Source organism: Podarcis muralis, chromosome 9, assembly GCF_964188315.1.
Source record: "Podarcis muralis chromosome 9, rPodMur119.hap1.1, whole genome shotgun sequence".
NCBI classification, from domain to species: domain Eukaryota; kingdom Metazoa; phylum Chordata; class Lepidosauria; order Squamata; family Lacertidae; genus Podarcis; species Podarcis muralis.
This window is the reverse complement of record NC_135663.1, coordinates 12,899,109-12,912,019: the sequence shown is the minus strand read 5'-3', so window position 1 is coordinate 12,912,019 and position 12,911 is coordinate 12,899,109. Positions and strand designations below refer to the sequence as shown.

General features: G+C 47.4%; 1 protein-coding gene and 1 long non-coding RNA gene across 2 annotated transcripts in view; one reads left to right on the top strand and one right to left on the bottom strand.

Moving 5' to 3' along the window:
- Positions 1-8,060, bottom strand: part of BMP3 (bone morphogenetic protein 3) — a 37,425-nt gene extending 29,365 nt beyond the window's left edge. Inside the window, exon 1 of the mRNA XM_028744341.2 lies at positions 7,745-8,060. Coding sequence (XP_028600174.2) covers positions 7,745-8,060 — 316 coding nt within the window. The remainder of the gene's footprint in view (positions 1-7,744) is intronic.
- A 14-nt stretch (positions 8,061-8,074) lies between these two features.
- Positions 8,075-11,450, top strand: LOC144328840 (uncharacterized). The gene is made up of 2 exons (XR_013394129.1): positions 8,075-8,198; positions 8,744-11,450. It is a non-coding gene; the product is annotated as an uncharacterized LOC144328840 (long non-coding RNA).
- The last annotated feature ends 1,461 nt before the right edge of the window (positions 11,451-12,911 follow it).

Genomic DNA, 12,911 nt, shown 5'->3' with positions numbered 1-12,911 from the left:
GAAGCAAGGGAGGGGCAATTATCCACAGTCTCACGAAACAATTGCCCATGGAGCCATGGGTGATCATTTGAACATGGCATGCCTATGGCAATGGGAGCTTGTAGAGTGGACGCTCAGGTTGCGAGCATGATCCGTGCGGGATGCACGTTTGCAACCCACAGCGTTCGCAATCCACGTGTCTGTGCAGGTTGCGATTCGGCGCTTCTGCGCATGCGCGACTGCTGTAACCCCGAAGTAATCTTTCCAGTACTTCCGGGTTTCGACGGCCGGCAACCCGAAAAAACGCAACCTGAAGCGGCTGTAACACGAGGTATGACTGTACTGGCTCAATATTGATGGTACCATCCAAATACAGTGGTACCTAGGGTTAAGTACTTAATTCATTCTGGAGGTCCGTTCTTAACCTGAAACTGTTCTTAACCTGAAGCACCACTTTAGCTAATGGGGCCTCCTGCTGCCACCATGCCGCTGGAGCACGATTTCTGTTCTCATCCTGAAGCAAAGTTCTTAACCTTGAAGCACTATTTCTGGGTTAGCGGAGTCTGTAACCTGAAGTGTATGTAACCTGAAGCGTATGTAACCTGAGGTACCACTTTATATAAGAGCCTTTTCCCAATGCTTTTACACTGTGCTGTGACCAAGAACCAGGATGAAGCTATGCAGGTGAAGACAAGGTACTATGAAGAGTCCATGAGGCCACCAGGAGAAGGAAGCAGGTTTAGCCTCTCCTCTGGTGGCACCTGCAAGGCTGCCCCTTCCTGCATACAAGAAAATAGCTACCATTCACTTCTGTGGGGAAATGTTCTGCACAATGATGACCTTCACCTTGATTCCTGGCCTGGATTCCATTCAGGATTGTACTGTATGCAAATCCAGGAGTCTCTCTTACACACCCACACACCATTTTAACAAGCATTTTACAAGTACTGTAAAACACACACAGTGTTCTTTTGGAGTTCTTGGATACTAATAAGACTGCAGCCATGATGTTTTGAAACACGCATTACACGTTAATCCTAAATGTCTGCACAAAATCTCTGCAACAGCACTGTAATGCCACAATTGGATGGCATTGCACAGATTTTGCAACACTATAGTCCTAAGCATTTGTTTGCCAGTGAAACAACCTTTAGGACCAGGCCATGTCTTTGTGATGCAGCAAACACTTCAAAGTATATATTTAATTATCTCACCCAGTTTTAGGCTCTCATAATGACAGCTGAGTACTGATGCTTAACGCAGCTTAAACCCATCAGGAATTCTCCAGGGAAAGTGCACTTAGATTCCAATGAAATTAATGGGGCTTAAGTTTTTGAGTACGTGCCAAAATCCCATTCACTTCAATGGGACTCACTCAAATGTGACCAGCTTTATTTGATTTGTATACAAGAGCTTCATTGGCACCAAGAGGCTACATCAGGGGTGCAATGCTATGAGAAAAGTCTCACTGAGCTTTGCAAGACTTGTTTCTGAATGGACATGCATAGGATTGGGCTGCAGGTACCATGCACACGTTAAGTGATATGCTGAACTCAGCTCAAGATAAGATTGCTAGGTGCCCATATGCAGGTGAAATGCAAAGACAGTCTGTTAGAGTTGTTAGGTTACATTCAGGCCGCTTATGCCTTCCTTCCTTCAAAGTGTTGGTGCTGACCTTTAAAGGCCTAAACGGCCTCGGTCCAGTATACCTGAAGGAGCATCTCCACCCCCATTGTTCTGCCCAGACACTGAGGTCCAGCGCTGAGGGCCTTCTGGCGGTTCCCTCGCTGCGAGAAGCCATGTTACAGGGAACCAGGCAGAGGGCCTTCTTGGTAGTGGCACCCACCTTGTGGAACACCCTCCCATCAGATGTCAAAGAGAAAAATAACTACCAAACTTTTAGAAGACATCTGAAGGCAGCCCTGTTTAGGGAAGCTTTTAATGTTTAATAGACTATTGTATTTTAGTGTTTTGTTGGAAGCCGCCCAGAGTGGCTGGGGAAACCCAGCCAGGTGGGCGGGGTATAAATAATAAATTATTATTATTATTCCTTGCAACATCACATCCAATCACACCACCGATCATAAGAACATAAGAACAGCCCTGCTGGATCAATCTTGTTCTCACAGTGGCCAACCCAATGCCTGTGAGGAAAGCTGAAAGCAAGACCTCAGCACAAGAGCCACTCTCCCCTCCTGCAGTTTCAGCAAAGGGCATTCAGAAGAACTGCTGTCTCCAATCACGGAGGCAAAAGTGCTGAACTGCTTATATCATATGAATAAGGGCAAAATAAACAACTCTGGTGCCAACGAAGGTTTCCCTTGAAATGCAAATAGCTGCTTGAGAGAGGTCTTATTTTATTGGGAGCATGGCAGGAAGAGAAAAAGAGAATCAAACTTCTGCTCCCTAAACTTCCCCTTCCCCTCCTTATTCCGCCCCCTCCCAGTTTCAAAGCTCCTTCTGTTTGCATAACCCAAAAAACACATGTTAATTGCATTCCCAAAGTCAGTGACATCTCTAGTTTGGATGATAAATAGACCCATTCTAGCAATACGTTGCAGAGACGGCAAGTAGAATTTGGTGACTGGCAATAACACTGGAGGGCGACGCTGACACAAAACCCCACACATCTATTAAGTAAAACAGAAACATTGCCACCTGACCCCACCCCCACTCACCTTTCCCCCCTCCACCTCTTTCCCCCTTTTCTTCCTAATATAACACTAATGTCTCAACAAATGAAACTGATCTGTAAAAATGTTACTTGGAAAGAGAGAGAGAGAGAGAGAGAGAGAGAGAGAGAGAGAGAGAGAGAGAGAGAGACATTGCTCATACTTTTGTAAACCAATAAAATCTTTAATAATAATAAAAAAGAAACCCTGCTCACCTATGTCTAGGTTAGTTATTTGTGGCATATCAAGAAGCACCAGCTCTCTCCCACCTTATAAAAATGCTCCTGTCTGGTTGCCTGGTGGCAATTCTGACTTGCCAGTGGTAAATGGTCAGGTCACTACAGTACTTTCAAACTTGCTATAAAACCAACTGAAGTAAGTGCTCTTGGCTGCAATTTTCAGTGTGTGTGTGTGTGTGTGTGTGTGTGTGTGTGTGAGAGAGAGAGAGAGAGAGAGAGAGAGAGAGAGAGAGAGAGAGAGAGAGAGAGCGCATAGTAGTTTCATTAAAGTAACTCTGGAACAAAGGGGTGATGGATTGTGGATTTAGGCTGCAATCATAATGCATACTTACATGTAATATTGCTTTGGAACCAATGGCTCATGCATCCACGCATTGCATCTGGGATTGAGATGCGATGCCCGTCTATGAATGTGACGACAACAGACACAGTCCAGCAAAAGTTACTCATGCCTATGACCACCACCACCACTTTGAAGGCAATGGGACAGGCATTAGTTGTGACTAACATAAATCTGCAATCAGTTCAATGGGAGTTTGCTGGATTGAAAAAGTGGGAACAGGAACGTCCCACTAACATGGAAGTTAAGTAGTAGTGGTATTGCTAAAACAGGGCTTCAAAGCTCATAGCCCCCTGAATGTTGCTGGGCTTCAACTCCCCGCTATCCAGACCATTTAACATGCTAGGAGCTGCGCATGATGGGCAGCTCCTACATCTGGAGAGTTCCAACATCTGGAGAGTCACACAGGTTCCCCACCCCAGCACTCAAGTACTCTTCAGTGCTTTGTTTTGTGAGTTTCAGCCATCCTGCTAGAGGCCAGGAGTGGGTATTAAGCTAAATAGAACTAAGTGGAACTAAGATTTAGTAGAAGAAACCCAGATGGCTCAAGAAAGCAAGCAGAAAATTCCTGGGAGTATATTTGACACCTCTGTATTGGAAATTCATACAAAGCAATGAGAAAGCTAAAATGTTGGGAACAGGCAGCATTTGGAGGATGTAAGGGTATAAGAGCACAAAAAAAACTTTCTTTGTTGTGGAAAGTGGTAAATACACACATGCGCACACGTGTAAATATTGCTATTCAGAAAGTAAGCATATACTGTTCCAATGGCAGTGGTGAGGCTCTCCAGCAGTGACTAAACTGGTGAAAGCTAAGTGGTGACTTTGACTGGAACAACATAAAGCCAATGTCAAGATAACAAAACAAAACTCATGTTGACCGATGAGACATCTACAGGTTTTTCAAGCTTGGGTCATGGACATGGGTCCACAGTCCACTGAATGACATGACAAAACTCCTATTGATTGAAATCGTTATGGGCTGCAGTCCTAAACACACTTAAAAGGTAAAGGTAAAGGTACCCTTGACCATTAGGTCCAGTTGCGGACGACTCTGGGGTTGCGTGCTCATCTCACTCTATAGGCAAGGGAGCTGGCGTTTGTCCGCAGACAGCTTCTGGGTCATGTGGCCAGCATGACTACGCCACTTCTGGCAAACCAGAGCAGCACACGGAAATGCCGTTTACCTTCCCACTGGAGCAGTACCTATTTATTCTACTTGCACTTTGACATGCTTTTGAACTGTTAGGTTGGCAGGAGCTGGGACTGAGCAATGGGAACTCACCCTGTCGCGGGGATTCGAACCGCCGACCTGATCAGCAAGCCCTAGGCTCTGTGGTTTAGATCACAGTGCCACCCGCGTCTCCCTAAACACACTTACTGGGGATTAAACATGCATAGGATGCGTTTGATGTAACACAGCACCAAATCCAGAACTGCTTCTCCTAACAAGACTGATAGACAGACATCCTACATTTCTAGGAAATCCTGGGTAAATTTAGAGGGATTCAACCTGGTCTTGAATGTCTTTCCAGGATGAGTTTTATTCCCTGCTGCAGCTTTTCATGGGCTGAAGCACTCCACTCAATACAGTACTGGATCTCCCTGAAATTAAGCGGTTTTAGCATTAATTTCTAACTGTGGATGTGAGAACACACCCGAACTAGAAGATCACTAATTACTATGTAACAGCAGGCTAAACCCTCAATGCTAAACAGACCCTTAGGAATCCTAAGAGGTTCTTCAAACGGCACGGGCATGATTGTACTTAGAATCAAGCCATCCTACTTTGCAGAGACAAGGACTAAGAAATTGTTTCTCTGTGTAAAATTTATCCCAGTCCTGAAATACAGAAGAAGAAGGGAACTCCCAGTAGCTTGCCTGCAAGATACATGCGATACAGTAGAAACTGCCCAAGCTTCAAGTACATCAAGCACATGGTTATTTCAAACAGGGCTATATGTTTTACTGACTTACTAATGGTGTGCCGAAAACAACTTATTAGCTGACATATCCTATAATACACTGCGTCTGTTTCTTCAGCTAAGCATGCAGCAAATGAGGAAAATATACTAGTATAAGAGTAGTGAGGATTCTGGGTCCTTTTCCTTTTGGTGACACTGCAATTAGATTGCAATAACCACTAACGCCGTGTCTCTCACACTCACACTGAGTGCCCTAATCTTCAAAAAAAGGCTTACAAGTTTAGGAAAAACACACACCAAAGATTAGGCACCATACATTATAAAATTCTGAGCCATATGAAAAAAGAAAATGGAAATAAATGGTTTACATGCTCAAAAAAGCAGAGTGCGTTAAAACGGACTAACAAGAGGCTCGGGAGAAATGTAAGGAAGTACCGTATCTCATCATGCAATGTGTATGATAGCATTGCATTAGCTTGCTGCAAGATGTGGGTCCAAAGTTTTTAAAAATATAGACAAATGCTGGGGTGCTAGGTGACTAGTCATAGTGGAGCATCCATGTTCAGAACCAGTATACCCCTGGCTACCAGACACTAGAGCCTAACTGTAAGATACAGTCATCTTCATCATATTCAGCTTGTGGCATTTCTGCTAAGCACCTGACAGGGGCTGCACGCTGCTTATCTACTTGCACTTGCACTCTGATCGTAAACAGATTAGGCGCAAAACCTACTGAAATAAATGGCACTTGCTTCCACATTATGAAGTCATCTGTTAGGTCATCTGTTCACCCCACCAAGGCGCATATATTATCACCCCACCACCGCCTTAATTGCGGACTAACCTTTTCATTTATTGCAACCTGACACCACAGTCTTGCACATCTTTACCTGGAAATATATTTCTCTGAAACCACTTAAAGTCAATCCCAATAATCGGACGCCACGCACAGAAAGGTAGACGGGCTGCTGAATCCCCACTTAAATCAATGTGATTTAGGCTGTCAATCCTAAGCATCTTTTCCAAGGAGTAAGCCCCATTGAACTCCATGGAACTTGCTTCCAAGTAAACAAGTGCACGGTCAGACTGCAAACCGTACAGGTAAACACTTGGATCAAAGATAGATTTCAGTGGGTCTTAAGAGTAGCTGATTTTTCCCTGGCTTGTGTCCATTGGGTTTAGGATTGGGGTGTCATTTTAACCATCACCCACCCATGCCATTTTGTCAGTGGTGCTCAGGGTATATTTATATTGTGGATTTCAGGTATGTGCCCAGGAATAGACTTTCTGAGGTCTGAGCATGTAGCAACTTTTGGAAAATCTCTTTGCAGTGGTTTGAGACAAGTGCAGTCTGTGGTCTCGGTCCAGCTGTCAAATCATTCACCAAATCCCTACAGAGTTCACTGGAGCAGAAGCAAGACAGAGCCCCACTTCCTGATCTCTCAATGAACTTTTATCCTTCATTGGACGTTATCATGTATGATTTGGCTTTAACCTACAAAAGCGCTTTTTTGGAAAAAGGGAGCTCTGTGAGCAGCGGAGGACCTTCTGGTGAGTAATCATTTCTCCCAAACCGATTTTACACGGAGAAATAGGTTGAATAATGCATTCACTAGCGGGGGAAGATCCACCTTTTAAAATTAAAGCCCATGGCCATCATTTGCTTTTGGTAAGGAAAGTATGTCGAAAGCAACTCGGAGGAGTTGTTTATTTGTTATTTTTCATGTCACCCAGGAGGTCTCCAAGAAGACGCAGGGTAGACAGCCCTGGTTAAATCTCAAAAGCGGGAGGGAGAGAGAAAGGAAACCTCAAGCGATCTGTGTAAACAAAAACTGTTTTGACACGGAACTCCTCCACCTTTCGCTCTTGGTCATTTTCTCTGCAGGAGCGCAGTTTTGACTCTCCGGAGCCCACACAGGGGCGGCTTATTGCAGATTCCTTCTTTTAATATATCCGATTTCTCGGGCAACAGGCGCAGGACACCCACCTGGCTGAAAGAGCACCAGCTCACCGCAACCACACAGAGAAGAGAGATGGTAAATTTTCCTACTCCATGGGAATGTTGTTTTTCACATAAAACTGCCCTTAAAGAGGAGGGAAGCGCCCTTAGCGCGCTGTATACACATGTCCCCGAACCCACACGCCTGATTTGAACCCGGCGCTGGGTAACGCTAGGTAAGAAGAACTCCCCCGCGCAAGCCAAGCTCGACGCGCGTCCTGTCCGGGCGCCACGACGACGCCTGTGCTGAGGGCGCCTGTGGCGCGCTAGCCGGCGACGGGCAAAGCTGCCCAGGTAAGTTCTCTTTCCTCACCTGGCGTCCGCCAAGCCGCCCCCTCGGGGGGCACCGCCTGCCCGCGGCGACCCGGAGCGCGCGACGCCCCGGGCGAAGGGATTGGCGCGGGGACCTGTCATTCTGCGGGCGCGCGCGAGCGCATGGCACGGCGCTGCCCGGCGTGCCCAATCTCCCTCGCGCGCAAACATCAAACCAAACAGCTCACGGCACACACCGCACACATTCCCCACCCGAGCAACCCGGGGCGGGTACGGCTGTGGGCTGCCTGCTGGCGCGCGCGGGCGCCTGGGCTCACCTGCTGGCAGCGCTCGGAAGCTGCGCACCGTGTTGCCCTCGCGGAGGTGGAGCAGCTGCGGCGCGCCGGGCGCCGACTCCTCGGGCCGACCGCCGCTGTACCGGTCGTAGAGCCGGAGCATGTGTTCCGAGACCTTGTCCTCTGGGGAGACGACGAGCGGGGCGGGCTGGTCACCTGCAGCCAACGCCGCCGCCGCCGCCCGGCTTCTCTTCCGCAGCCCGCCCGTGCGCTCCAGCGCCGGCTCCCCGGGGGCCACGAGCAGGCTCCAGCTGAGGCCAAGGCAAAGCAGCAGCAGCGCGCGGGGAGCGCCCGCCATTGCGCTCGCCTTCCCGAGCCGAAGGGACTCTTTCCCACAAGACTGAGGGGTAGGCGGCGGCTGCGGTGGCGCGCGAAGGGAGTCGCGCTTCGTCCAAGCGGGGGCCCCCAGCGAGTGAAGGGAGAAGCGGGGCAGCAGGTGGGTGCTTGCAAAACACTAGGCGGAAAAGGAGAAGGAGGAGAAGGGGGACGGGTGGGCTCTGGTGGCGAGGCTTCTCTCGCTTTGCGCGCTCGCGCTGCCTGAGGTGCTTGTGGCGCAAAGGGAGTCAAGCAGGCAGGCAAGTCCGTCCGTCCGTCCGTTGCGCGCGCCTCCGCAGCTCCCGCAGGTTCCTTCCCCGCTGCCTCGAGTGGGGCAGGCGAAGCCCTGGGCTGAGTTTTGTCTCCGGCGTGTGTGCAGAAGTCCCAGCGCTGGGTAATCAGCAGCCAATCGCGCCGCCTTTCTCTCCTTTGAGCCAAGCCGGCTGCGCGCGAGAAAGTCGAGGGGTGGCGGAGGAGGAATTACACCACCCAAAAGAAACACACACACGCCTGTGGCTGCCAAGTCGAGCGCTCCCCTGGATGGTGTCCCTTGCCGCAGGCGGCAGCAGCAGCAGGAGACAAGAATCGGAGGGGTGGGGAGGAAGAGGAGGAGCGGGGGAAGGGGCGGCTTCTCTCTTCTCGACCCACCTGGCTCCTTTCTTACAGGGAGGGGCGGGGGAAGAACCCCCGAGGAAAGAAGGCTGGAAACGTGAAGCGGGATCGTCTTTATAATGGCACGCCTGCAGAGGATTCCGCTTGCGCGGCCACTTTCGCCAGCGATCCTTAGGATCACCCGCGCAGAGATGAAGGAGATCCTGCTCGCTTTGCACACACCCGCCACCGCCCCCAGCTCAGGTTTGTGAAAGTGAAGATGCCTCCCCGTTCGAAGCGGGTGGGGATTGTTCCGTCTTCTGCACAGATTTTCGCCCTGCAGGCACATTTACACAAGAAAGGACCCCGAGACACGCCTTTGAGTTGGGATGTATCGTTTTTTGGATCGCTGGTGAAGTAGAGAGGAATTGCATGAGAACAACTTTAGAATCAATAGCAGGGGTTTTTTTTGTTTTTGTTATCAGCACGGTGCTTTCATTTGACTTGCAGGGTTCGTTAGAAATTGGGCAGTTGAGAATAATCCCCTGGCATGATTGCTGCCATCAGCACAAATTGCATATTCCCTTAGGCGTCCATGGTTCGAGTGTTCCAAAATTATCAAGAGTACTCTTCGCAACAGTCCTGCGAAGTAGGTTAGCATTTGTAGCAGCCTACTTCGCAGGACTGTTGCAAAAAGCACAGCAGTACAAATTTTGAACACTAGAACCATGCATGTCTAAGGGAATGTGCAATTTTTGCAGGTGGGACAGGGAACTAGGACGAATGGAATGGTTTGCTTTGATGACATATTGTGAACATATAGCGATTTTTATTTTTTTAATTGAGGGTTGGCTGTGATCAGGCTCTCTCGGCCGCTGTGCTATTCCAAAACCAGCACTTCAAGTTTAAAATAAAGAAAAGTTGCTAAGCAGAACCCCTTACAAAGTGCTGTGTCTCATCCCACTGCTCTTTGTAACCTCGTGGATGGCTGCTGTTTCAGAGCATGTCTACACGGGCACTCCATCAGGTGACTTTTGAAAACAAACATAACCTGTGTCACTCCCCTTGCTCAGTCATGCTTTAATTTCCTCTGCACCAGCAGGAGAAGCTAGAAAAGGTATACAGTATATGATTCACTCAAGATTGCAATCCACGAACCACTTTCTCAAGAATGGCGCTGAAATAAATAATTTGGCAACAGCTGTGTGCAAATGATTTCTGGAAATCCTCTAGCCTATTTACAGATAAAAGAACTGGGGAGAGTGTTTTGCAAGATTTCTCCAAGGGAAGGAGAAATTCTCCAGTAGTCTTGGGGACGAGGCTTAGCAGTGACAGTAGCACAGCTTCTTTCTCTCCCAACCCACGAGGTTTTAATTTTGCTGGATTTCTGCTGCTGCAAATGGCGGCAGAAGCAATGGTCACTGGTAGCCTAACTTCACCCTAGCTTGATTACAGAACACCTTGGATAGAAATCACCTCTGATCATGAAACAGAAATAAAGATAGTGAAGAATAGTCTGAGAAAATCCTTCAAAGTCCAGTGATACCTCGAGTTAAGAACTTAATTCGTCCCAGAGGTCCGTCCTTAACCTGAAACTGTTCTTAACCTGAGGTACCACTTTAGCTAATGGAGCCTCCCGCTGCTGCCGCACCGCCGGAGCACGATTTCTGTTCTCATCCTGAAGCAAAGTTCTTAACCCGAGGTACTATTTCTAGGTTAGCGGAGTCTGTAACCTGAAGCGTCTGTAACCTGAAGCATCTGTAACCCGAGGTACCACTGTAGCCTACTTTTCCCCAGAGGAGTAAAACGAAAAAAATATGTATCAGAAATGTTCCGAGAAAAATGCCTTCTGAGAAATTTCAGCTCGCCTCTGGAATTTAGCGTGATTACAATGGAGATTGTGGTTTGTGGATTATGGTTTCAGGCTTATAAAGCAGCCTGTATTTCAGCTGGTTTTGATGGGCTTTTAAAGGTGAGGGCAATTAATTTCCTTTGAAATAAATGGAACTAATACTTAAATACTATGAACACAAATTAATGGAATCAGTGGGATTTACTGTGCTTTTAACTGATGGGAGCGTTGCAGCCAGAGTGTCTTAACTTCAGCGTTGTAAGAATGGAGTGACACGCATTTAGTGATGCAAACTTCCCCCCTCCACCGCCCCCTTTCTATTTTTTTGAATGCCATTATGTTTAAACACAGTTTGCATTATCACAGTCTGGTTCTGGGTCTCCCTGAAACAGAATCATTCACAGGCCTCATTTACCACCCCCAGCTTTGCCAGTTCCCTTCCACAGCCAGCCAGAAGAAAAACACGTCCCACTCTCACTGCCCCCATAACAGGCCACTGGAATCAACTCATTGAACATGCAGAAATGTCCTCTTTCGGCTAATGCTCCAGCTAGCATTCCTCAATAGAAAAGGAGTCCCAGTCAGCTGGAACTCTTAATTCACACATCTGGAAGTGAACAAAACACAATCAATTAATGAAACCAGAGATTAAACGGAGAGTGGGGGGAAAGGGGAGGGGAGAGAGAGCAAACTTTTCCTAGATTTTATTGAAGTGCCTGTTTGACCCCAAATGACTAAGCAAGGGAAAGAAATGTGAAAAAGCTACATTTCAACTCTCTTCCCCCAAATGGCATTTGCTTCAGTGTTTTGAGTCTTGCTTGATTATTATCTGTGGGCGATTTTTATATATTAAGTGGGCACCTTAAACATATTACATGTCTCAATAAAGCATTGTTTATTAATAAATGCATTGATCCATTAAGCTTCAAAGGATTCTTGGTCTCTGGCTCTTAGCATGTGAGTGTGGCGGCTGAGGAGCAGCTTTCCATTTCAGCCACTCATGAAGACCAGCAAACAAGCAGGTGAGAGCGGAGGAATGCTTCATCTCCTTTCTGGTTTGATATTTGAGATATTTCATCTCCCATCTCCCATTCAAAACCACATTCAAAACTCTTTAAAAGGTGCCTCTTAATTTCTCTCCTCTTTTGCTCTTCTTATAATATCTGGCTCTTGGGAACAATCCACATGTACGTCATTGTTTTCTGTTTTTGATTATATTTTATTTTATGAGGTATTGCGCCTTGCATTACGTGAACTGCTCTGATAGTTCTTCGTGGAAGGAATAAGCAAATAGAACGTTCAGGGGAAAACACCCTGAGAGAAAGGGAGAATGAAGGCGAAGGACCACTTGGCTGAACTTCTCCTCCACATGAAGAAGAAGAAGAAGAAGAAGAAGAAGAAGAAGAAGAGGTGTTTGGATTTGATATCCCGCTTTATCACTACCTGAAGGAGTCTCAAAGCGGCTAACATTCTCCTTTCCCTTCCTCCCCCACAACAAACACTCTGTGAGGTGAGTGGGGCTGAGAGACTTCAGAGAAGTGTGACTAGCCCAAGGTCACCCAGCAGCTGCATGTGGAGGAGTGGAGACGCGAACCCGGTTCACCAGATTAGGAGTCTACCGCTCTTAACCACTACACCACACTGGCTCTGAAGAGCTCACTGCCCATAAAAAGCTAGTGATCAGTGTACTGGAAGAAGCAAAGATCACCAGTGCTGAAGCAATGGTTCTTCAACATACACTTTGTTGGACTGGTCATGTTGTGCGGATGCCTGATCATCATCTTCCAAAGCAACTACTCTATTCCAAACTTAAAAATGGAAAGCATAATGCTGGTGGTCAACAAAAGAGGTTTAAAGACTGTCTCAAGGCAAATCTAAAAAAATGTAGTATAAACACTGACAACTGGGAAACACTGGCCTGCGAGCGCTCCAGTTGGAGAAGAGCCTTTACCAAAGGTGTCATGGGCTTTGAAGACACTCAAACTCAGGACGCAAGGGAGAAATGTGCCAAGAGGAAGGCACGTTTGGCAAATCCACACCGTGATCAACTCCTGCCCAGGAACTAATGTTCCCACTGTGGAAGGACGTGTGGATCCAGAATTGGCCTCCACAGTCACTTACGGACTCATTGTTAAAACCGTGTTTATGGACGACAATCTTACTCAGCTACGAGTGATCACCAAAGAAGAAGAAGAACTCTTATACCTCAGATGCTAGCTTTCCACAGGAAGGGAGCACTGGAGCAGCAAATACTTGATTCTCCACCTCCATAGCACAAGGAGGACTTGCCGTACATACTTTTATTTGCTTCCACGGGTCCTTCCGGGAAGCTGGGATGGTAATTTAGCTTCATTGTAGTTCTGTGAAGCAGCTGAATTCTCTGTTGGACTG